Below are 27156 nucleotides of genomic sequence, written 5' to 3'. Positions count from 1 at the left end.
AATAAATTGTCAGTAACAGCTTCAATATCTAAATTACGGCAGGCTGCCTTTAATGCTGAACCACATATCAGGCCTCGTACACACGGCCGAGGAACTCGACGTGCCAAACACATCGAGTTCCTCGGCCAGTTCAGTCCTGGAGCCGCCGAGGACCTCGGCGGGCCGAGTTCTCCCATAGAACAACGAGGAAATAGAGAACATGTTCTCTATTTCCTCGCCGAGGTCCTCGTCGGCTTCCTCGGCCGAAAGTGTACACACGGCCGGGTTTCTCGGCAGAATTCAGCCAGAAACTCGGTCGGAAGCTGAATTCTGCCGAGGAAACTGGTCGTGTGTACGGGGCCTAAGAGGAACAGATTAACGCAGCTCTGTTAACATTGTTATATAATTACAGTTAGTCTAGAAAAGTATCACCCCCTCCCCTTAAAATAGTCTAATTTTGTTGCTTTGCAGACTGAAATGAAGACAGGCACATTTTTTGTTTTATCCAGCTGTTTTTTTTTTTACTCAGTGCAAATTATAACATCCAGGTAAAACACCAACTTGTGAAAAAAAAAATAAGAAAACAGAATCAGAGTTGGAAAAAGCATCACCCCCCTCCTAGAAATTACTTGTAAACTCAATCAGGCGTAGCTAACCACTTTCTCAATGGCACACAAAGCCATTTGACTTTCAACTGTAATTAGCTGTGGTCATTTTGATTAGTTCAGCATGAAAAGAGCTTTCCAAGCTTTCCTGGAGCATTTTAGTCCCTGGTAGTGCAACTGAAGCAATCAACTATGGGTGGCAAGGCACTGTCATAAGATCTTCGGGATACAGTTGTGGACAGGCACAAGCCAAGAGATAGGCTTTATCAATGCCCAGAAGCACAGCAAAGTCTATTATTAAGAAGTGGAAGGTATTTGGTACAACACAGACCCTCCCTGGATTAGGAAACTGGTCAGAGAGGTTACCAAAAGGCCTACAGCAACTCTGAAGCAGTTGCAGGAATTTATGACAAAGAGTGGTCATTGTGTCCATGTGACAACAATATCACAAATGATCCACAAATGTGGCTTGTATGGGATGGTTGCAAGAGAAAAAACACTCAAGAAGGGCCACATGCAGTCATTAATGAGCTTTGCCAAAGCGCACCTGGAAGATTCTGAGGCCACCTAGAAAAAGGTGTTATGGCCAGATGAGACATACATTTATTTATGTGGCTTCAACACCATACAATATGTCTGGTAGAAATCAGCTCACATCCAAATAACACCATTCCTATAGTACAGAATACTTTACAGTATACTTTATACAGAATACTTTATTAATCCCAAAGGGAAATTGGGATTAATAGAGTATTCTGTAAAGTAGGAAGGTGGTGATATCCTGTTATAGGGGTGTTTGCAGCAGGGACTAGGGAAGTTATTCAACTATAGAAGGAAAATGGATGGGGCAACATACCACAAAATTCTTGGGGCAAATCTGCTGCCCTCAGAACCCAGACTTAAACCCCATTGAAAGTCTGTGGAATGATTTGAAGACTACAGTCCACAAACAGTTTGTAAAAATTATATCTCGCGCCAAAATAAATTAAAATAAATTAATAATGAACTGCAGCTGCTACCCAAAAATAATCAGGTGATTATAAACAGTGGTATATGTGGGGATGGGTGCGCTAATAGGTTAATACTCTATACATATAATTGGTACTACTATCATATATGTTAGATAAAGTGCATAAATACAACAACACCTATGAAAAATAAAAATAGTGATACAAGTGCTCCAGCACAAAAAGTCTGCTATGGCAGTAGTCCTACTGACACTGCAACAATAACATGTGCTGGGCCACACTAAATAAAGTCTTATAATAGTTTAAAGTGCAATAGTGCGTGAGTGATTCTTTAAACAAAGTCCATAAACAATTCTGGATGATTGGAGTCAGATGTGTGCTCAGGAAAATCACAGTGTTGTTCCACCTTCACCAGTTATACTGATATACACCCAAAGTGAATATTTTTAGATGGTTCCTTACCAGATGGTAATGCTCCTTATTTTGATACCAAAAAAGGAGTCATTTAACGCTTATACAGGTAAACCTGTGTAATCGAATGCGTCCTGACACAGACGTCTGGCAGTCATATGGATTCTAGAATGTGCATGAAAAAATAGAATGATGCCAACATAGTGTAACTTGTTTATTTAAAAGGGAATAATACAAAAGAAGAGCCAAACGGCCGCTTACTGTTAGGTGTGCCCCAAACCCGGGACTGAGGCTTGATCGCGTGAGTTGTTTAGGATCGCAAATCCTGGGCGCTGGACATATGTCCCGGGCGTGCGCTCCACCTCGTTGGCAGTCAAAACCAGCAGGACAGGAAGTGACGAAATTACGTGCGTGGATGAGTACCACCTCGACGTACGTTTCGTTGTGAACGTCTTCAGGAAGCATTTATTTTGTATTATTCCTTTTTAAATAAACAAGTTACACTATGTTGGCATCATTCTATTTTTTTCTATTTTTTCATGCACATGCTGGAATCCATATGACTGCCAGACGTCTATGTGTCAGGACGCATCCGATTACACAGGTTTACCTGTATAAGCGTTAAATGACTCCCTTTTTGGTATCAAAATAAAGAAAATTACCATCTGGTAAGGAACCATCTAAAAATATTCACTTTGGGTGTAGATCAGTATAACTGGTGAAGGTGGAACAACACTGTGATTTTCCTGAGTACACATCTGACTCCAATCATCCAGGATTGTTTATGGACTTTGTTTAAAGAATCACTCACGCACAATTGCACTTTAAACTATTATAAGACTTTATCTTGTGTGGCCCAGCACATGTTATTGTTGCAATGTCAGTAGGACTACTGCCATAGCAGACTTTTCGTACTGGAGCACTTGTATCACTATTTTTATTTTTCATAGGTGTTGTTGTATTTATGCACTTTATCTAACATATATGATAGTAGTACCAATTATATGTATAGAGTATTAACCTATTAGCGCACCCATCCCCACATATACCACAGTCCACAAACAGTCACCATCAAATTTAACTGAACTTGAGCCATTCTGCAAAGAAGAGTGGGCAAATATTGCAAAATCTAGATGTGAAACGTTAGTAGAGACAAATCCCAACAAACTAAAGGCTGTAATTAAAGCAAAAGGTGGTCCAACAAAATACTGACAAAAGGGGGTGACCCTTTTTCCAACTCAGTGGTTCTGTTTTTGTTTTGTTTTTCTGACATGTTGCACTGACTAAATATAGCTGGATAAAACAAAAACTGTGTTTGTGTTCATTTCAGGCTGCAAAGCAACTCAATTTGTTTCTATATTCTCTGTACATGTACAGTATGTTTAAATACAAGCAGTGTAAGTACCTAAATTAGACCTTGTGTCATCCTCTTGTAGTACTTGTACCTGAGCTTAGGTGTGAAAGGTTGAAGCAACACAAGCAGCCAATCAGTTTTCATGTAGTGATAGGAGGATATAGAAGAGTGACAGAGAGATAAGCTCATCACAGTGCTGCTTTTCCTTTCACTGTCCAGGCTGGGACAGGTCCAGGGCGACCTGGGCTCAGAGTAAGTGGGCTGATTGATCCTGCAGACTGAGAAAATCTTGTGGAAGAAAATAATTACTGTGAGAAAGAAAGCTGAAATATTATTTATTTTTTATTTTATTCTATCTTTTTAACCACTTGCCGCCCGCCAATGACAAATTGACGGCGGCAAAGTGGTTGTAGAATCCTGACCGGACGTCATATGACGTCCTCAGAATTCTGAGCCGCTGCGCGCCCCCGGGGGCGCGCATCTCGGCGATCGTTGTTGCGGGGTGTCAGTCTGACACCCCGCAACACCGATCTCGGTAAAGAGTCTCTCACGGAGACTCTTTACCACGTGATCAGCCGTGTCGAATCACGGCTGATCACGATGTAAACAGGAAGAGCCATTGACGGCTCTTCCTCACTCGCGTCTCGAGTAGAGGAGAGCCGAACGGCTGCTCTCTTGACAGGGGGGGTTCGCGCTGATTGTTTATCAGCGCAGCCCCCCCTCGGATCGCCACATGGACCACCAGGGAAGCCCACCCTGGACCACCAGGGAAGGGCAGATAAAAAAAAAACAGGCTAAAAAAAATAAATAAAAAGGCTGTAAAAAAAAAAAAAAAGGGCAGATAAAAAAAAAGGCTAAAAAATAAAAAAACAGGCTGTAAAAAAAAAAAAGCATTAAAAAAAAAATGATGCCAATCAGTGCCCACAAATGGGCACTGACTGGCAACATAGGTTAATCAGTGCCGCCCCAGTGTCCATCAGTGCCACCCTACAGTGTCCATCAGTGCCACCCCACAGTGCCCATCCATGCCCAGTGCCCACCTATCAGTGCCCATCTGTGCCACCCATACGTAGCCATCAGTGCCACCCATAAGTGCCGCCCATGAGTGCCCATCTGTGCCGCCTATGAGTGCCCAGTGCCGCCTGTGTGTGCCCATCAGTGCCGCCTGTGTGTGCCCATAAGTGCCGCCTATGTGTGCCCATCAGTGCCACCTATGTGTGCCCATCAGTGCCGCCTATGTGTGCCCATCAGTGCCGCATACAAGCGCCGCCAATCAGTGCCACCTCATCTGTGCCACCTCAGTACTACCTCATTAATGTCCATCAGTGCCATCTCATCGGTGCCCATCAGTGCCGCCATATCAGTGCCCGTAATTGAAAGAGAAAACTTACTTATTTACAAAAAATTTAACAGAAAAAAATAAAAACGTATGTGATCAAATACCACCAAAAGAAAGCTCTATTTGTGGGAAAAAAAGGACGCCAATTTTGTTTGGGTACAGTGTAGCACGACCGCGCAATTGCCATTCAAAGTGCGACAGTGCTGAAAGCTGAAAATTGGCTTGGGCGGGAAGGTGTATACGTGCCCTGTATGGAAGTGGTTAATGGACCATTTATTATTATGTCGCACATTTTTGAGTGAAGTTCCGTTTTATGTCATAGCTCATATTGTGTTTCATTGGCTTGCATCTCACTCTGTCTTAGATATATGAATCTGGTCAAATCTGTGATAACTGTCAACCCAGTGTCCTTACCAATACTACAAGTGTCATTTTTTTTTCTATATTTTATGCCTCAAAAGTCAGAATTTTAGACCGGCCACGATCACCTAGCAACCAGTACTGCATGACGCAGTCCCACTATTTCCACTTTTATTGTTACATTGTTCGTACTCTCCATATTGGTCTATAATAATAATAACACACTTGTCATCACCTCTCTTCACACATTCCAGAACAAGTTTACTAAAAGCTGTACTGACTTATTAGTGTTTTTATTGCCGGCTGCTCGTTATGCTTTATTACCATTGGAAAAAGAGACAGCATATAGCTATCTAATGGGAATGCAAATTGCTTGTTCGCAGTTAGATGGCAATAGTAAAACGAAACTGTAGGAATCATTATTGAAATGTGCTGCAAATTAGACTGTGAAACAGTGCATAGGCAAAGAGTGCCCCCAAGTGGTTAATAGTGAGTTTGCCAACGAGTAGTGTGATTCAAATGAATTCAAATAGGACTTCCTGCATATTATGTATTGCTAATTTATATACAATCCCCTAAATCACCAATACCACACTTTTTCCATAAAAAGTACATTTATTTGTATACATTTATTCAAATAAAAAAACAAATTAAAATTAAAAACATAAGAGCCTTTCTAATATTCCAAAGGTTGAGAAAGAGACACCTTTTAGTACAAAATATTGCCCCCTGCTACTCTCCTATTCTAGGTTTGTGAAGAATGAATATTTAAAACAAAGTTTGGCTATAGTGTATGTCAAATCAAAACATATTTTCATAGTTTTGGACAGGGTGGAGAAGGCAGGGCTGCTGTTAGAAATCCCACCCCCCCCCCCCCCCCCCCATAATATCAAGACAATATTTTCACTAAAATGACACTAAAATTATTATTAGTGGACACAAACATAACAGAGAACCTTTGTGAATTAGCTTGTTTCAATAGTTTTTTACATTTTATAAAAAAAAATTCAATGTTGAACATTTTGCAATTATTTAATTTTATCATTTTTAAAAATTATTTATTACAATATTTAATTATAATTTTTTTATAGTTTGTTATTTTTGTACAGGACAGGGAAGCCTGTAGCTGCGGAGGGGGGGTCACAGTGACAGGGGGCACATGGGGGGATCAGAAGCAGGCAGAACCGGGAGGGGGATTGCTGTCAAGGAATCAATTATAGGAACCATGCCCTGTGTCTCTACCCTCAGCATCTGAAAGCCAGCAGGAACGGGAGAAACTGGCTTTCAGCTGCTGCAGAGAACCGAAAAGTGAGGCCTGAAAGTGAGAGAAAATTCCAACAATTCAGTTGTCACCAAAACAGGAATAGATGGGAATTCTGTTCTGGCTACAACTGTCCAATAGGAGAGATCTCCTTTTACTTCTTGTTGTGTCTATGTGACAGTAATTCCCCCAATGAGGCACATATGAATAAAAGCCGACAGAGGTTTAACCCTAAAGCCCTGTACACACTGCCAGGAGTCCCGTCTGTTTGAAAACCGTCAGTTTTCCCGACGGGATTCCTGCCAAGCTTGCCTTGAAAAGCCATGTATACACAGGGCCACACAAAAGACCCGCCATTCTTTTGAATGGCAAGAACGCGTTGACGTCAAAGACGGCGACGAGCAGGCTAAATTACGTTCTATGCTACCGCGCATGCGACAAATTGTTATCGAGCATGCGTGGTTTATTTCCCCTTTGGGTAAGCATACAGATGACCGGTTTTCTCGGCAGGAAACACTCTGCCGGGAATCCCGACGGGCAGATAGAGAGTAGGTTCTCTATTTTTTTTCGTTGGGAAAACTGCTAGGGAGCATACACACGGGCTGAATTCCCAGCCAAAAGCTCTCCTGGCAGTTTTCCTGCCAGGAAAAACGGTCATGTGTTCGAGGCTTAACCCTAAAGCCCACAATACTCTTTATCCCCAATATCCATGAACTCTCTCACTGGTACCGACATCTACATCTGCTCTCCCTCTGGGTTCAGCATCTTTGGCTCTCTTACATAAATAACAATCATTGTTTGCACTATACCCCTGTTCCTACCCCTAAATGTTGCTTGTCAGAAGTGACTCATGCAGATAGCAGGGGAAGGAAACAGCAGACGAAAATGGCACTTAGTGCTCTGGATTGAGACAAGTGCACAATAAAGAGGTATACGCTTTGTTCAGATTTCATGTCACAGGTTTACAACCACTTTAAACCCCTATTATTCCTCATATAGAAAACCGGAATACTCCTTCTACATGTGCCTCTACCCCCTCCCAACCTGAGGATCTCAGTTCCACTAAATCAATCCTGTGCGCACTTCTACGTCACTGAAAAAAATCCATTGAGAAAGCATTATTTATTTTGCTTTACAGGTCGAACCCTTGGCTCTGGTGCATTTGGTAGAGTTGTTGAAGCTACAGCTCATGGATTAGGCCACGCTCAGTCCACCACAAAAGTAGCTGTGAAGATGCTAAAATGTGAGTTGTGTTTCTATCAGTAATCCTAAAATCAAAACATAAAATCTGTTATGTCTGAATATTCTTACAATATGAATTCTATTTACACATATACTATTGATGTGTTTTCACAGCCACTGCCAGGAGCAGTGAGAAGCAGGCTCTTATGTCTGAGCTGAAGATCATGAGTCATCTAGGTCCACACATAAATATCGTCAACTTGTTAGCTGCATGTACAAAAGGAGGTAATTTATAATGTTTTACTGCTTATATGTGACTTTTTAGTTTCAAATATTTTATTGAATTATTAAAATATAAATACAATTGCATACAATAAAATCACAACGTATAACAAAAGATAATGGGTGTAATAAGCATTACAGAAATCACATAGTCAACAGACTAAAAGCTGTTTTATATATAGTTACGTAGCCAGAAGAAGGCAAAAAAAGAAAAAATTAATTAATTAAAAAATATATATATATATATATATATATATATATATATATATATATATATATATATATATATATATATATATATATATATATATATATATATATATATATATATATATATATATATATATATATATATATATATATATATATATATATATATATATATATATATATATATATATATATATATATATATATATATATATATATATATATATATATGACTTTTGTACACTCCAGGGCTTACAGAAGGTCTTTTAAGCAAGTAACCCAGATATGTTGTAACTCATAGCATCTACAGATGAAGCTAGCACAAAGACTGTTGCATGCTGATATCTGTTTAAAGGGTCAGTCTGCTCAAAGCTAACATTTCAGAGGATGTGGTTTGCTGATGGCTGCGCAAAGATGTATAATCTTTAGGCTTCTGCATTGGCCCAGATGACTGCTCAGAAGACTCAAATTTCACAACTAATCAATTTACTATTAGGAAAAGCAGCAAGAGAGGAAGTAGGGGCCAAATTCTCAAAAATCCTGCGTAACTTAAATTTCAGCAGTTAAGTTACACTGACTTAAAATTTCTACCTAAGTGCCCGATCGTCAAAGCACTTACGTAGAAATTTCAGGCCGTGTAACTTAAGTGCCGCCGTCGTAAGGCGGTCCTCCTCTCCTGGGGGCGTTTAAAATTTAAATGAGGCGCGCTCCCGCGCCGGCCGTACTGCGCATGCGTATGACGTCATTTTCCCGACGTGCAGCGCGCGAACGTAATTAACGCCGGGCGGCTTTGAGAATTTCGACGGGACACTAAAGTTGCGACGGGTGAAAAAAAAAAGACGCGCCGGGAAAACAAATAATTATTAAAAAAAATTACAGCGTCGCTCAGCATGCATTCCTGAGAGGGAGAACTCCATGCCAATTTTCAAAGAAAAAACCGGCATGGGTTCCCCCCCCAGGAGCATACCAGGCCCTTAGGTCTGGTATGGGTTGTAAGGAGACCCCCCCACGCCAAAAAATTGACGTAGGGGGTCCCCCTACAATCCATACCAGACCCGTATCCAAAGCACGCTACCCGGCCGGTCAGGAAGGGAGTGGGGACGAGCGAGCGCCCCCCCCCCTCCGGCAGGTACCCACGTGCACCCACCACGTGGGTACCTACCGGAGCATGATGGGACGGTGATGCCTATATAAATGGGATGCAAGGCGCGCTTCCATCATTACAGCGACAAGAGGCGACGAGGCAACATCGGAAGAGGGGAGAAGAACAGAAGACCCTGACGTCACAGAAGACCGCGCCGGCTGCCTGTTACTAATTGAGCTAACACACAAACATAGCAGGCAGCCAGCGCTGAAGAAGAAGGCACCGGACAGCTGGAGAAGAACCGGGGTTCGCCGAGTCAACAGCGGAAGAGGGGAGAAGATGGAAGAAGCCCACCGGAGAGCGGAGAAGCCCCCCCCCCGGAGAGCGGAAGAAGAAACCCCCCCGGAGAGTGGAAGAAGACCCCCGGAGAGCGGAAGAAGACCCCCGGAGAGCGGAAGAAGACGCCCCCCTGGAAATAGAGCTAATAAAGAAGACAGGGGGGGCATCCGGAGCAGAATAATAAATTATTTTAAAAAGCCTTGTGTTGTGTGTTTACTAACTTTTACTTTTTGCCTCCAGGTGAATGGATAGGGATACGATGTACCCCATATCCATTCACTTAGGGTGGGGGCCGGTATCTGGGGGCCCCCTTATTTGAGGGGACTCCCAGATTCCGATAAGCACCCCGCCCGCAGACCCCGACAACCAACGGCAAGGGTTGTCGGGAAGAGGTCCTGTCCTCATCAACATGGGGACAGGGTGCTCTGGGGTGGGGGGGCCCGCAGTGCGCCCCCCTGCCCCAGAGCACCCAACCCCCCCATGTTGAGGGCATGCGGCCTGGCACGGCTCAGGAGGGGGGGGGACGCTCGCTCATCCCCACTCCATTCCTGGCCGGCCGGGTAGCGTGCTTTGGATACGGGTCTGGTATGGATTGTAGGGGGACCCCCTACGTCGATTTTTCGGCGGAGGGGGGGTCTCCTTACAACCCATACCAGACCTAAGGGCCTGGTATGCTCCTGGGGGGGGAACCCATGCCGGTTTTGAATTTAAAAATTGCCGTGGAGTTCTCCCTCGGGAATGCATACCAAATGCCGTCGCTGGAATGGGCCTTTACAATGTGTGACTAACTTTCCACATTATAAAACCAGCCCTAGTTTTGCGCAGGCAAATTCGGAACTTACGCAGAAATCACAGTGATGAAATGCTTTGAAAATCTGCTTAAGTCCTCATTTGCATACGCAAAGCTGCATTTCAATGAGAAATGCCCCCAGTGGCGGATGCGGTACTGCATCCTAAAATCTGACTGTGTAAGTGTCTTACACATGTCAGATTTTCTGCCTAACTTTGGAAAAAGCCTTTTGAAAATCGTTTCCAAAGTTAGGCACAGGGATACGCAGGCTGAACAGCAGTTAAGTCTGCGTATCTCTTTTGAGAATCAGGCCCTAGGAGTCTACTTAGCCTCCCATACCAGAAAAATTATATAGGAGCTTTAATTCATAAAACTAGAACTGTGCACCCCCGTTCACATCGGGCCAATTATGCCAAATCGAAGCCTATTGCCTGCAAAACGGCACCACCAGAATTGGTGCAACGTCGACTTTGCGGCACCGCACCGATTCCAAAAAGTAGCTCCTGCACTACTTTTGGTGACTTCGAGGGCGATTTCAATAGACATCTGTGCATGAACCCACACAGATGTCTTTCAAATCGCCTCCAAACTCGCACTGAAATGCGGGTTTGAAATTGTGCAAGTTTGCACGATTTCAAACCCGCCCTCCTTGTGAATGAGGGTTAAGGCAGATTTGAGCTTGCCCAAAATGGTGCTAAAGCGTGAGGAATTAGGTGCCTCCTTCTCGCCTCTGATAAACACAGAGCCTTGGGTTGTTCCCTTGGGATGCAGCCATTTGCCTGTCTTTATTCTACTCTTGGAGCAGTATATAATATGAGCCACTATTCCTCCTACTGACACCAATAATGAGGCCCAATTCCTTCCACTTATACCAATAATATGGCACTACTCAACTACCACTGACACCAATGTATCAATGTATCTTTGCATGGATATAAAATAATGAGCACTATTCTTCCCACTGGAACAAATGATGGGACAATATTACTCCAACTAATACCAATGATGGGGCACTATTCTTCTCCCTACTAACTATTTACTCTCACTAACCACCAAGCCTGAAACATTGTCTACTCCCACTGGTGCTAGGACATTTTCTACTCTCACTGGCCGCAGTCCGGCCCCCCTTAAGTTTATCTTGGATATGCAATGCACTGTGAAAGAGCAGAATTCTTACATATTAATTCTCTGGTCCCACATGGACAATCTAGAGGACTGGCGGTGGTAACATTGTTCACTCAGGGAAATACCTGAGGCAACGAGTCAATCAGACTTCCTACCCAAGGTCCAGGGGATTTTCTAGTAGATGCTGGTGGGTTAAACCACCCAAGAGTAGGGATGAGCCGAACAACCCCCCCCCCCCGTTCGGTTCGCACCAGAACCTTCGAACAGACCGACCGTTCGCGCAAACATTTAGAACCCCATTGACATCGGACTCGAACGTTCGAAATTCAAAAGTGCTCATTTTAAAGCCTAATATGCAAGTAATTGTCGTAAAACGTCTTTGAGAACCCAGGTCTTGCCCCAGGGAACATGTATCAATGTAAAAAAAGTTTTAAAAACGTTTTTTTTTTTTTCTGGAGCAGTGATTTTAATGATGCTTAAATAAAAAAAAAATCCTTTAAATATAGTACCTGCTGGGTGTCTATAGTATGCCTGTGAAGTGGCACGTGTTTAGAACTGTCCCTGCACAAAATTAGTTTACTATAAGAAAAAAGTAATTTAAAACTACTTGCGGCTTTAATGTAATGTCTGGTCCTTGCAATATGGATGAAAATCATTGAGAAAAATAGCACAGACCCAGACAGTACACACACCATGTAGCTTTAGGTGCACACTGCAGAGGACACAGGCAGTACACACTACGTAGCTTTAGGTGCAATCTGCAGAGGACACGGGCAGTACACACCAAGTAGCTTTAGGTGCAAACTGCAGAGGACAAAGGCAGTACACACACTACGTAGCTTTAGGTGCAAACTGCAGAGGACACGGGCAGTACACACCACGTAGCTTTAGGTGCAAACTGCAGAGGACACGGGCAGTACACACCAAGTAGTTTTAGGTGCAAACTACAGAGGACAAAGGCAGTACACACACCACGTAGCTTTATGGTGCACACTGCAGAGGACACAGGCAGTACACCATGTAAGAATACTGCAGCTAGCACAATCACCTGCCTGACAGTAAATTAGGAAGAGCTGATCTAGCTAAACTATACAGTGTATAAATATATATACAACACCTGGGATGCATATATATCCTCTACACACTGTAACTTTAACTGACTAGCCTGCCTGCCTGCCTGCTCTATCTACCTACTAAAAATGACTCTCTCTCTCTGTCTTCTCTCTTTTAACCACCGCAACACACTACACAAGGCCGACCTGCAGGCGGCCTTTTATAGTGTGGGGCGTGTACTAAACCCCCTGAGCCATAATTGGCCAAAGCCACCCTGGCTTTGGCCAATTATGGCTCTCCGTTTTTTGCAAGCTGTGATTGGCCAAGCATGCGGGTCATAGTGCATGCTTGGCCAATCATCAGCCAGCAATGCACTGCGATGCCGCAGTGAATTATGGGCCATGAAACGCAACTCGGATTTGGCGCCAACGGCCCAAAACTTTCGTAATTCGACAAACGATGGAACATACGATGTTCGAGTCGAATACGAAGCTCATCCCTACCCAAGAGTTTTGTATGTCACTCAGGGATTCGATTAGTGGAGATCTCTATGCTTGAATTTCAGGGTCTGGACACCTTTTGTAGTTCCCCCTGTGGTTTTTTTTTCATTGTATTTATAGAACAGAGAATGCTATAGGAGAAGCGGGAACATGCTAAAGTAGGCAGAAACGGCCCAAACTCTCAGAATTAACGTTATGGCAAAGTGATCTCACTGTATCAAGTACAGATAAGAAACTAGGGACTGTCTTAGCCTACCAGACTCAGTTTATAACAAAAATACTGATTGTGGGTGGACTGACCATTTTAGTGCTCTAATACCGTGTACACACGGCCGGAATTTTGACCGGTTAAAACTCAGTCGAAATTCCGTCAGAAAAATAGAGAACCTGCTCTCTATCTAACTCTGTCGGAAATTCCGACGGAAAAGTCAGATGGGGCATACACACGTTCGAAATATCCGATGAAAAGCGCCCATCAGACTTTTTCCAACGGAAATTCCGACCGTGTATACAGGGTATTAGTTTAAGCTTTCCATTTCTGTCTTATAAGTTGTGTGAGATATAGTTTCTTCTCTCCTAGAACATCAATGTGCAGTGTTAGTTAAGGCCCATACACACGGTCAAACTTTTTGCCAACAAACTTCAAAATAAGCAAGTTTTCAAATTAGTCCGACCGTGTGTACGCTCCATCGGACAAACTTTTTCGGGTTTCATCGGACAAAAAGTTTGGTCTGCAAACGGACAAACTTTACGTCAACAAGAGTCCGATGGTGCCTAGTCCGACCGTGTGTACAGCAAGCAATCGGACAATTATACAAAGTACAAACGCGCATGCTCAGAAGCAAAGACCAGCCGGAAGCGTTCTGTCTGGTAAAACTAGCGTTCGTATTTGAAAGAGCACATTCGTGACGCGGCAAGTTCTGAAATCAAGAAAAGCAGCGCACATTCTCTTCTTCTTTATAATGTGATAATACTAAAAGCTGCTTTGCTGGTGATACTGACGGAGTAAAAACAAATGTCTTTACTTTGGATTAGTGTATTTTGGTTATATGAATCAAACATATTTCTATCTTTTTTGGTGGATCAAGTTAGCACAACCCCATTGCGCAACATGTCTGCTTGACGAACGGACGTTCAGAAACGAACAAAATTGCACGAAACTGAAAACTGCGTTTGCACACAGACGAAACCTTTACTAACTTTCGATTAGCAGGAGCAGAAGGGTGACGCCGGAGAATTGAACTTCCTCTTTTAAACTCTCGTCAGTACGTTGAAACGTCACTACGTTCGTGTTTGTTGCCGAAAAAGTCAGAGCGTGTGTATGCTATGGGTGTGACCGGACAACTCCCTTCGGACAAAAATCCAAGGGAAAGTTTGTTTGATGTCTGATAGTGTGTACGAGGCTTAACTGCCAGTAAATATACAGCAAGGATGATCCTAAATGGGTATAATGGTGGAGATCTGTAAACTACTAAAGAAGAACTTGACAATGCAAAAAAGGGAAAGTGTATTTCCTGTTCTCTATTGAAATTGGGGAAACTCATCAAAAAAGCCAGTATGCTGAAAAAACAAGTTACTGTGCTTAGTAACTAAAGTTCCAATGAAAAACAATGCAGCAGTCAGTATAAACCACAAGCTATTTTTCTAAATGTTAAATCAAGATGGATTAGAACTTAGCAGCATTTACTTTACCTAAACATACATTTTGGCGCAGCAGGCATTTTGGAAATTACCAGAAATAATAATCTGATACTAGTAATATCCAGAAAAGATTACACAATATGATGTCTCAAAAACGTGCCTCCAACTCTAGTAACAGTTCTGATAAGCTCATAAAACCTTTACATTTACTTTAATAAACAGTATTAAATAATAAATCAGTTATGTTTTAGATTTACTGGTCCATTCAATTTAAATGTATCCTACTATTACCACCAAGACTGTATTACGATTAATTTTGAATATACCGGAACTCACTTTGCATATTCTGTTTGACTTCAAAATTGCATAACATTTCCTTTCATGAGTAGAAACACCTTAAAAAAAAGGCCAATAGTCTAGATTTTGGCTACTTAAACCCTTTCTAGGCTTCCTAAATGCAAATCTAAAGTTCCATCAACGGGGTTCGGGCTTGTGTCAGTGGCATCAGTTTGAGTCACTCCTCATATCGTTAAACATGTATTGACAGATACAGGTATCCAGCAGATGACCTATTTTTGACTTGCACTTAACCTGCTTCAAGCCGGTTTTGTTTCCTGTAGACTTGTATGGGAATGCAGAACCCATCTGGTTCCACCAAGGCCCTAAACATAATGGGTTAATTGTATTAGTATCGATCTATATGGGGCTTAGGTATATATGGCTGATGCAACCATTTCTGCAAAAGGCAACATTCAACACCCTGAGCAAAATTGTAACTACACCAAGTACCAGGGGCTGTGATGTTTCTTCGGGTTCACAAGTCTGGATGGGTCTGTCTTGAAACGATTTCTGCCTTTTCCTCGGTTTTACCAACATTGTTCTAAAGATGGTTTTTCATTGTATCGTACTGTGGATATCTTCTGACAATTTATCAAAAAATATTCAATAATTCTTAGAAAAAAATATATATTTCATATGTTTTTTTTCCTTTACCATCTACAGTAATCTATTCATCTCTGGTAAGACTACCTTAGTTTATATGGAGGCAGGTTTCCTTAGCAAAACCTAACCTTTTGAGGGAGATTTGATGGCTTCTTTAAGGCCTCAGGCACACAAGCAGAAAAAAATTCTGCTTTTAGGCCTCATGCACACTGCACGTTTTTACAGCAGCTGTTTTTGGCAGTAGACGTTTTTTCTACAGTCCTTAAACTCCCCATCATGTTATCCTATGTGTCCGTACACACATAGGCTGTTATGAGCAGTTTTGAGCAGTGGCGTTTTTGAGCAGTAAAAAAAACCCAAAACACTGAGAGATGTTTTTCAGCTGTAAAAACGCTCTAACGCTAATAAACGCTGAAAAACGACGATAAACACTTAAAAACGTCGCTCACCAGCGTTTAACGTTTTTGATCCATTGAAAAAAATAAAATAAACATTTTCTTGAAAAAAAAATGTAAAAAACGCTGACGCGGAAAACCGCTAAAAACCGCTATTGTACAAACGTTGATAAAAGCTGAAAAAAGTTGAAGAACTCACTGCAAAGCTACTGGCATTTTTATAACGTTATTTTAACATCCAGTGTGCATGAGGCCTTAAAGGGGTTGTAAAGGTAAATGTTTTTTCACTTTAATGCATCCTATGCATTAAGGTGAAAAAATATCCGACAGTAACGCCCCCCGAACCCCCGTTTTACTTACCTCACCCCTCGAAAGTCCCGCGCGCGTCCTTGTGATCCTCTTTGGTTCCCAGCCTGGCCGTTGATTGGCTAGACTGGACGGATTGATAGCAGCGCAGCCATTGGCTGGCGCTGCTGTCAATCACATCGGATGATGGGGCGCGCCAGGGGGCAGGGCCGAGTGATACAGTCGGCGGCTATGCCCACCGCTGTATCACGGGAGCGCGCCCGCAAAAGCTTTCTACCATGCTCGCTCGCTCGCATGAAGGTGGAAAGCTCTTGCGAGGAGGAGCCGAGACATCCGCAGAGGGACCCCAGAAGACAGGGTTCGGGGACACTATGTGCAAAACTAGCTGCACAGTGGAGGTAAGTATAACTTGTTTGTTATTTTACAAAAAATTTTTTTTACTTTAGTGTTCCTTTAATTAAGGGCGCCTGGCTTTTTTTTTTGCACCTCTGAAAACAGCTCTAGGTTATCTAATGTGCATATGCACATGTCATTTACAGGTGTATTTTAGAGTAGCATTCAGGGGTATAAAAAATGCCCCAAACTTGCATTCAGAGAGGAGCTTTTTAGCCTAATTTATGCCTGTACACTCTTAAACACATATAGACTTGTGCATGTGCGTGTAAATGTGTTACAGTGACTAGATTACGCAGGTATGAATAAATATGCAACATTAGAGGCATTGGGCCAGATCCACGTACCCTGGCGCATATTTCCGTTGGGCGTATCGTATCTAAGATACACTACGCCGCCGTAATTTACTTTTTTTTCGAATCCTCAAAGAATGCGCGCCCTAAGTTATGGCGGCATAGTGTATCTTTGGCTGCGTAAGGGCGCGCAATTCAAATCGATGTAATGGGGGCTTTTTTTATGTAAACCGGCGTAAACAACGTTTTTTTTTAACTGCGCATGCGCCGTCCGTGGGGATATCCCAGTGCGCATGCTTGAAATTAAACCGGAACAAGCCAATGCTTACGACGGTGACGTCATTCTATGCAAATCCCTATTCGCGAACGACTTACACAAACAACGTAAATAATTCAAAATTTTACGCGCGAACGACGGCCATACCTAACATTGAGTACGCCTCATATAGCAGGGGTAACTATACGCCGGCCGGACGTTCCTTCCATGGATCGCCGTATCTAGCTAATTTGCATACTCGACGTGGAATTCGGCGGAAACGCCACCTGGCGGCCAGCGTAAATATACATCTACGATCCGACGGCGTACTAAGACGTACGCCTGTCAGATCGATCCCTCATTCCGTCGTATCTTGTTTTGTGGATACAAAACAAAGATACGACGCGGGAACTTTGAAATTACGCGGCGTATCAATAGATACGCTGGCGTAATTCGTTTGTGGATCTGGCACCTTATTTCTGTCAACTTCTAGCAGCATATTTGGAGCATAAAACCATATGCACGTGTGCATGTAGCCCTAGTATTAGAAAGAGCTTTTTCATCCCACTTACATGGATAAAATAACATATTTACCTCTGCTGGTGGTATCAGGTATTGCAGGGTAGACAGTCAAAAATCATTTGTGCCCCTTGTTTTGAATGGCTGGACAAAACTTTGTGCAGTTAAGTTTAACTTTTTCATAATTTCATAACATCAACGGTTTAGTAAAACTAAATGAATAAGATATTATTTATAAAAATAAACATTAATGTGTAAAAACATGTAAAACAAAAAAGTCACATGCCTAAACAAAACATATGGGCACAGCATACACATTATTATTATTGTTATTATTATTATGTTTATTATTATTATTATTATTATTATTATTATTATACAGGATTTAAATAGCACAAAGAGTTTCTACAGACCTTTACAAAGTAAGGAGACAGTACAGTTACAATATAATTTAAGTCAAAAGGGTTAGGGGGGCTCTGCTTGTGCTTACACTGTAAAGAGAAGTGGTACGTAATACTAAAGGTAGTAACTGTGTAGGGATGAGTTCTTTGAGAAAGTAAGATTCAGTTGTTAGCCACAGGCAGGATAGGTTTGTAAATATATTACTTTTTATTAAGAGTCTTGGTAATTTTTGGGGCAATGGGGCCATATACATAGTTACATAGTAGGCCAGGTTGAAAAAAGACACAAGTTCATCAAGTCCAACCTATGTGTGTGATTTTATGTCAGTATTACCTTGTATATCCCTGTATGTTGTAGCCGTTCAGGTACTTATCTAATAGTTTTTTTTAATTATCGATGCTCCCTGCTGAGACCACCACCTGTGGAAGGGAATTTCACATCCTTACCTCTCTTACAGTAAAGATTCCTTTTTTTTGTGTACTATATCATTTATAAAATGTACCATTTCTTGGGTTACCAGGACCGATCTACATAGTGACGGAATACTGCAGATTCGGAGACCTGGTGGATTATTTACACAGAAACAAACACACCTTCTTGCAGTACTATGCTGACAAAAGTAGGAAAGAGAGTGATGTCTACAGTAACACCTCCACAGGAGAGAGGACGTCAAGGTAATCTTTACTTCCACCATTCATACTAGTGAACGCAAATATGAGTTTAGATATTTTATAGGTAATTCAAATTCCAACACATTAAAGCATATGATTATTGAAGCTAAGATATAGAGTTCAAAGGTGCTTCTGTTTTTTTTTTTAAGAAATGCATTAATCAATTCATTGTAGAGGTTTTTCAGCTAATAACACATATATGGCCAGATTCATATAGACTTACGACGGGCGTATCAGTAGAATCCGTAGAATTCTATCAGTAGAATCTGCGCCATCAAAACTTTAAGCGTATGCTCAAACTGAGATACGCTTAAATGTTGCTAAGATACGGCCGGCGTAAGTCTCCTACACCGTTGTATCTTAACTGCCTATTTACGCTGGCCGCTAGGGGCGTGTACGCTGATTTACGCCTAGAATATGTAAATCAGCAAGATACGCCTATTCCCGAACGTACGCTTGCCCGTCGCAGTAAAAGTATGCCATTTACGTAAGGCGTTTTCAGGCGTAAAGATAAACCACAAAAAACATGGTGCAGCCAATGTTAAGTATGGACGTCGGAACCGTGTCGAATTTTTCACGTTTTACGTCGTTTGCGCAAGTCGTCCGTGAATGGGGCTGGGCGTAGGTCACGTTCACGTCGAAAGCATTGACTATTTGCGACGTGATTTGGAGCATGCGCACTGGGATACGTTCACGGACGGCGCATGCGCCGTTCGTTAGAAACTTTATTTACGTGGGGTCACACTTAATTTATATAAAACACGCCCACAGCTTCAACATTTGAATTGGGCCGGCTTACGCCAGTCCTAATACGCTACGCCGCCGTAACTTCGGCCGCAAAATCTTTATGAATACCATACTCGCCTCTCAAAGTTACGGCGGCGTAGCGTATAGGAGATACGCTACGCCCGCATAAAGGTATCTGAATCTAGCCCATACTGTTTAATTGAATATCCGGGTTGAATTGCTTCAAAAACATTTATACACGTTTGTAGTGCTGGTAATAAATGTACATTGGCCAAGTGGTACATGGGATTAAGCGAGTGACGCCAAGGAAAGTCTTCTGAACACTGCTATGTGTTAAAAACCAACTCCAGATAAAATATTTTATATACAGTATTTAATTTCTAACTGCATTAGGAGGTTAGAAAGCATTTTCCCACCTGTTGAACCAGATTGGACCATGCTTTGTAGGAGTTTTTTGCCTTCCTCTGGAGCAACGGGATATAAAGTGTTCTGTATATTCAGGTTTCTAATATATGTATGTATTTATTTACTCATTTTTTATATTAGTTAAACCTAATTGACATGTTTCTTTTTCAACTTGAAAAAATGTGTAAGCTTCTGAATACACTTCCTGCCCCTGGAAGACAATAATTAGACAGCACACATGCCATGCTGTGACAAACTGTGTGTATATACAGCTCCCCAGCAGGCACAACTTTTAGTGAAGCAAACAGTAGACATTGAGTTAGGCTTTAATGTCTGGTTTCCAAAGAGGTCAGTCTGTCAGACTGGGCATAGGGGACTGTACAGACTGCATGGCAGGGTCCCCTCTTGGGCACCCAGAGGAGAATTATGAAGCAACATGTGGGTGTGGCAAAATTGCATTACCAGTGGGTGGAACTTAAATGTTTTTATTTTCTAAATAGGTTCCTTTAAGCTAGTGCATTGTTGGTTCACTTACCTTTTCCTTTGATTTCCCTTCTAAATGTTTTTTTCCCTTGTTTTCTTTGTCTGATTTCTCACTTCCTGTTCCTCCTCAGTAAGCTGTTCTGGCTGACTAACCCCCACAAATGATGGTGGCAAGTTTACTGAGGAGAAACAGGAAGTGAGAAATTCAGACAAAGAAAAAAAAAATTAGAAGGGAAATTGAAGGAAAGGGTAAGTGAACCAACAATGCACTAGCCTAAAGGAGCCTATTTAGAAAATAAAGAACCTTTGCAAACCCTTTAAAGCTTAGGCCTACATACAGAGTGCAAGGGTTAGAAGTGTGTTATGTATAGAGAGCAGGTGTCATGTGTATATAATGTACAGAGTGAGGGGCTCATGAGTGGGCAACGTACGGAGTGAAGGGGTCAGAAATGTGTAAAGTGCAGATTTCAGGATTGTGTAACACACAAATGTACGTAATGATTTCTGCACGTAATGTATGAAGTGCAGGCATCATGAGTGTATAAAGCACAATATGCACAGTCATCTACTGGATGTTATAAGATCAGCATTGTAGACAGATAATTCTTCCACCTTTGAGACCTCTTTCGCATGGGTGGTGTGGGGGCACCAGTTTTACTGCCCCTCAACCACCCAACTTAAAGTGGAAGTAAACCCTCCTATCGTTTTCAGCCAAGGAAGCGGCCATCTTGACCTCTGTTTAATCTGCAACTGCCATGATGCTGTACATGTGACCTGTTATGAAACCAGCCATTGGATGGTTTGGCAGTTTAGTTGAAAGCACAAACAAATGTGACAGCTAGCATTTCCGGCATGCCGGGAATGTTAACTGTTTTTTGTTACTATCAAATTGAAGGGTTTAATTCCACTTTAAAGTAGAACTTTTTTAAAACATTTTGGATAGAAGAAGGGAGGGTTATAAGCCCTATCAGATTTTTTTCAGCATCTGTGTCCCATTGCAGAGATTTCACTTCACCTCCTGTCCCATAGACAAACAGGAAGTGAGAGGAAATCCCTAAAAATTAAGGGAACTTCTTGGGGGGGGGGGGGGGTCACCAGAACTAGTGAGCCCATTGGAAGATATCACCTCTATTACTTTTCTGGGGACAACCCAACATTTTTAGTTTTCTTTTACTTGATAATAGTAAACAGGACAAATAGAGAGGGTGAATCAGACAGCAATTAAAACAAACAGATAAAACAAACTAATCCCTCTCCACTCTATCCAAAACAACAACAAAAAAAGTTTTTCCTTTAATTATACTTTAAGGCCTCGTACAGACGACCGGATCTATCCGCTGGGATTGATCCGTGGATCAGTTCCAGCAGATAGATCCGGTCGTGTGTACGTCCGAGCAGACATTTCCCGGCGGATAAAAATCCAGCCGACGGATTCCCAGCGGATAAAAATTTCTTAGCATGCTAAGAAATCTATTCGCTGGAATCCAGTCCAGCGGACTGATCCGGTCATCTGTACAGACTCACCGGATCAGTCCGTATTTACCTTCCAGCGTCGCGCACGTCGCCGCGTCATCGTCGCGGCGACGGCGCGACACGTCACCGCAGATGTATTCCGCGCGGATTTCGATCTGATGGTGTGCCATCAGATCCAAATCCGCCAGAGGTTTTATCCGCTGGAAACGGTCCGGCGGACCGTTTCCAGCGGATATCCTCTCGTGTGTACGAGGCCTAAGTCTAAAATACAGCTGAGGGCGGTTAACCACATGCCATGGCTGTGACGCTTGGCCATAGAAAATTTGACGTGGCACATCGAGCTGAATCTTAAAACTTGGCCATTCAATTTTAAGGGTCTTGCAACAACTGCCAGCCAAACACTTGGCTCGTTGTTGTGTAACATTAGCATCATTATACACTGACACAAAAACAGGCATTCGGGGGGGGGGGGGGGTGAACACTTGACAGCAGCTTTTTAGCTTCACTCTGGAAAGTGACCATTTTTACACCTGTGGATCACAAAAAGATGAACACTGCTCCAGGTTGGTCCACACCAATCTTTCACTCTGTCACTCACATTCGCTGATCGCTGCCTTAGTTCATAAGAAAACAGAAACTCCAGACAGCTGCCCACCAGTAGTCACTTTTTATAATACAAAAAGTCCTTCACAATACAGCAATCACAGTGAAAGTAGAGGGAGGAAACTGTTGATGTGGTTCACGCTAAACTGGCACTTACTTATAATGCTAGTTCAGCGTGAGACGCATCAACAGTTTTATCCCCCTACTATAACTGTAATTGCTGTATTTTTAAGGCCTATTTGTATATTAAACTACTGGAGTGCAGCCGGTCTGCCTAATAACAGCCATTGTAATGCCTCCCATATTCCTGTCCGTTTAATGTGATGACAGTCACCCTGGTAAAGGGATAGGGATATGGGTGATATAACAAGGTGTTTTTAAAGTGGGCACAGGCACCTCTGGGGCTCCCTGTTTTTCCTTTGTCTGCTGGGGCAAAACACTTTCTCCTCCCTCACCCTGATCACTGCAGGACCTTCACTCACTGCGTGGAGTTCTGAATCTTGTGTTCAGGCTTCTCCCTTCATCAGAGCCACTTTATCCTGCACCCACTAAGACAGGAAGCCCATGGGATGATTTAGTTGGAGTGATGGACAAGCCACCTTGTGTACCATATTGGCTGAAAAGGCAGCGGCCCTCCCTTGGTGTCTTGGACCCCCCTGACTCCTCCCTTATCTACGCCCCTGACCCAGTATCTATATTTACTCCTCCACCGTGTGTATAGAGGGGGAGGGGGGCTTTATTTGTCATGCAGGCTAGATGTTAACATGTCTGCCTTCTTTAAAGCTGAACTTCAGTTGGAGGGTTGGACTCATTAATTTGTGTGAATATAATGGAATTTGAGCTATTAAAGCTAAATTCCAGGAATTAAGCCATTTTCCAACATCTGCTAGCTTACTATGGGTAAAGTCTATCTAGGTCAAGGATCTTCAAACTACGGTCCTCCAGCTGTTGCGGAACTACACATCCCATGAGGCATTGTAAAACTCTGACATTCACAGACATGACTAGGCATGATGGGAATTGTAGTTGCTGAACAACTGGAGGGCCATAGTTTGAAGACCCATGATCTAGGTGCATACCGCCTTGTGGACTTACCTATCTCTTTCGTTTACATCTGACAGTTTTGAGTACAGCTATTGCTACACTCCCAGCAGTTTCACAGGAGAGACGCCACCTTCTCCTACAAAGCAACTCAGTAAAAAAAAAAAAAAATCAAAGGGATAAGTCCATGAGTTAGCATGCACCTCGTTGGACTTAGCCCCTAGTAATCCAGAATAGTTTAGAAAGTGGCTAAAATCCTGAAGTTTAGCTTTAAGTTATTTAAACAAGCTTTTCTGTTTTGTGTTTTTCTTTTTAGCTAGCAAATATGAATACCCTGAAATAAATACCCTGAAAAATATGTAGAAACCAGAGCTCCACCTGCTGGATGAAAATGAGAAAACAAAATATTTCACGTTTACCTAAAAAATAAGAATCATTAGACCTGAGCTTGATATTTTTTTTTACAACTATACTTTCCATTTAAAATTCAATGGGTAAAAAAAAAAAAAAAAAAAAAACAGGTGAAGGGAGACCTTAGGCAATACTGGTGACTAGTTCTTTGCCTGCTTTTTGGACTTAGATTCCCCTTTAAGAATGCACTCCAAATACCACAAAGGTGATTTTTCAATTTAAATGTGTATTTATATTTATATAAATTCATGCTTTATCTTTCCAGTCACTTTTCAATCCCGTTAGACTGTGATGGAGGTTACATGGACATGAGCAAAGATGATATCTACTATGTACCTATGCTGGACCTCAAAGAAGACATAAAATATGCAGAGATTGAGCCATCTGGTTATGGAACCGCATATGAGCTGGAGAGTTACTCCACTTCCGGTCAGTGTATATCAAGCTTCTTTAAATAAAACCACAAATTTAAAACCCACGAGGTTACATATTCTATTAGGTCTTTATTTCTTAGAAAAAAAACTTCCTGAAATATGGTCTTTTTTTCCTAAGAATTGTTTATGTATTGCAATAAACCAGTAGAAGGCAATTTTAAAGAAAAACATTAGGCAGATATATAAGACACAATTTAATGCAGCTATCTATTCATTAATACATCATTAAAAGTAAGCATTGTAAGTACCTTTATTTGACTTGGTATCAGCCTTTTGCCAATCCTTGTACAGCAGAGTTCACAATGGGGAAGGAGAAGCAGCACAAGGAGCCAGTCGCTTGTGCTGCAAAGCTCATGTAATGACAATGAGCATGCTGGTAGGAAGAGGGGGCGGAGTGACAAAAAGATGAGCTCACTAGTCTGCTACTTTTTTTTTTCACTCTCTAGTTACAAACTGGGAGATAGATAATACTTATACTGATGTATTTACTGCAGCAGAAAATGGTAGATCAGACAGACATTACTGAGCTGTGTACATCTGATGTCTGTATGGACAGAAATACCAATGCTTCAGCAGGAGAAGCAGCTCCCACATATGTATTTTATCTATGTACCTGTATTTGCTTGAAAATTATCTTTAAAAGTTAATTAAAGTGGTTGTAAAGGCAGAAGGTTTTTTTTCCTTCATGCATTCTATGCACATAGGTAAAAAAACTTCTGAGTCATACTTTAACATGCATTGCATTAAAGCACGCCATTATGCCGCGTACACACCATCACTTTATGTGATGAAAAAAAATGAAGTTTTTAAAAACGTCACTTTAATTGACCGTGTGTGGGGGAAAACGTCGTTTTATGTCTTCTAAAAAACGACCAAAAAAAATTGAAGCATGCTTCAATTTTATGTGTCGTTTTTCAAAACGTCAACTTTTACTTCACAGAAATTGACCGTGTGTAGCAAAAACGTCGTTTAAAACGACGTTTTTTCACCCGCGCATGCCCAGAAGCTAGTTATGAAGCAAGCTTCAATGGGAAAACGTGGTGGAACGTATCCTCGCTTTGCTAGAACATTGTGAGAAAAACGATGGTGTGTAGGCAACTTCGTCTTTGAAAATTGAAGTTTCAAAAACGTCATTTTTTACTTCACAGAAAGTGTCGTTTTTTTTCATCACATAAAGTGATGGTGTGTACGCGGCATTAGACTTGTTTGTTGTAAAATGAAAATGTTGTTATTGTTTTTGTTCACAATAAAAATTATCTGATTTAAAAAAAAAAAAAAAGCAAGCCATTAAAATTACACAAACTCAAAAAATCAGATATGTCAAAGAATTTTTGCTGCAAAGAACTGCAGAGCGTTGCACTGCATGTGTGCTGCCTTGATTTATTGGGGTGCTAATCAAAATAAATGCACTGCAATGCATCCTTAAAGTGCATTACCATAGCACATGGATGTAAATCAACCCTAATCCGATGGATTTTTTCATCTGAATTCCGTTCAAGCTGTCTTGCATACACACTGTCAGAATAAATTCTGACCGTCCAAAACGCGGTGACGTAAAACACTACGACGAGCCGAGAAAAATGAAGTTCTCCGACGATCGGAATTTCCCATGAAATTTTTCCATTGGAAAATCCGATCGTGTACGTGGCATAAAAGTTGAATATGAATACTAGGATCACTTAAATCATTGCATTATGAAATCCATGTTTTACCGAGAGAAGCTCATTTCTCTTATCTCACAGATGTGCCATCCAAATTGGCTCCCAACACCAGTTATCCATATACTGTAAATAACTAATTAATTATATTTCTTTCTTTTTTAATAAAGCTCATGAAAGGACCAATTATTCCACCTTGATTAATGAATCTCCAATCCTCAGTTATACCGATTTAATTGGAATTAGCTACCAAGTCGCTAATGGAATGGAATTTCTTGCTTCAAAGAATGTAAGTTTATTTCACTCCTCTTTAAAGTTCACATTAGATTATTAATACATTTAGTGACTCGTAGTATTGCGTCCATCTGTTTGGATGACAGACCGCTTATTGCCATTTATTTTCATATTTCTTTCCTTTGGTAATGCTATCTATAAAACTGCAGCCATAAAGAGAACCTGTACTTAGGTAACTTAGACTGGCATTGCTGACCCTGTCTTCTAAAAATGCTATTTGCCTGGTGAAGAACCAATGGTTTATGCTGTTAGTCGCTGACCCAGAACGAGAATGGATATTAGGGCCCAGATTCACAGAGAGCAAGGTGCACATTACGACACCGTAGAGCACACACCGTACGCCATGCCAACGTAGCGCGGAGAGGCAAGCATTGCATTCAGCAAGCCAGTGCTCCTAACGCTGCGCCAGAGTGGCGTAGGTTTCGAAGGCGCACGTCGGCGTAGGTGGAAGTGGGCGTGACATCATGCAAATGATGGGCCGAGCGCCAGACAGGTACGTATCACGAACTGCACATGCACTGTGATGTGGACGCATACACAGCACCCCCCTGCGCCTGCTCACAACCACGCCGGCACAACTGCCTAAGCTACGTCGGATCACCATGTACGCCGTGAACATAACGTACGCCCAGCCAGACACACGTTCAACGCACAATACGCCGGCTTGTGTTCCCTGGTTCAGACCTGTGCATGTCTGCTGCCGGGTTGCACCTCATTTATAGGGAATAACTTTACGCCGGACGTACAACTTACGCCATCTCACGTAGCATGCGCCGGGCACACGCACGTTCATGAATCTGCGTATTTCCCTCATTTGCATGTTTGAATGGCTAATCAATGGGAGCAGCCCCATGCGTCCAGCCCATATGTGCGCCCACCCTATGCCAGCTACGTCGGCGGGGTGTAGCCTGTTTTTAGGCACATGTTGGTTCGTGGGTCTGCTGCAC

At 42.1% G+C, this 27156-nt stretch overlaps 1 protein-coding gene across 1 annotated transcript in view; it reads left to right on the top strand.

The window, feature by feature from the left end:
- Positions 1–27156, top strand: part of PDGFRB (platelet derived growth factor receptor beta) — a 181495-nt gene that overhangs the window by 135820 nt on the left and 18519 nt on the right. Inside the window, exons 14-18 of the mRNA XM_040345012.1 lie at positions 7416–7520; positions 7634–7744; positions 18510–18663; positions 24089–24252; positions 26086–26204. Of these exons, the coding sequence (XP_040200946.1) occupies positions 7416–7520; positions 7634–7744; positions 18510–18663; positions 24089–24252; positions 26086–26204 (653 nt within the window). The remainder of the gene's footprint in view (positions 1–7415; positions 7521–7633; positions 7745–18509; positions 18664–24088; positions 24253–26085; positions 26205–27156) is intronic.

The sequence above is a fragment of the Rana temporaria genome, chromosome 3 (genome assembly GCF_905171775.1).
Source record: "Rana temporaria chromosome 3, aRanTem1.1, whole genome shotgun sequence".
NCBI lineage: Eukaryota > Metazoa > Chordata > Amphibia > Anura > Ranidae > Rana > Rana temporaria.
Note: the sequence above shows the minus strand (reverse complement) of the source record. Positions and strands in the feature narration are given on the sequence as shown.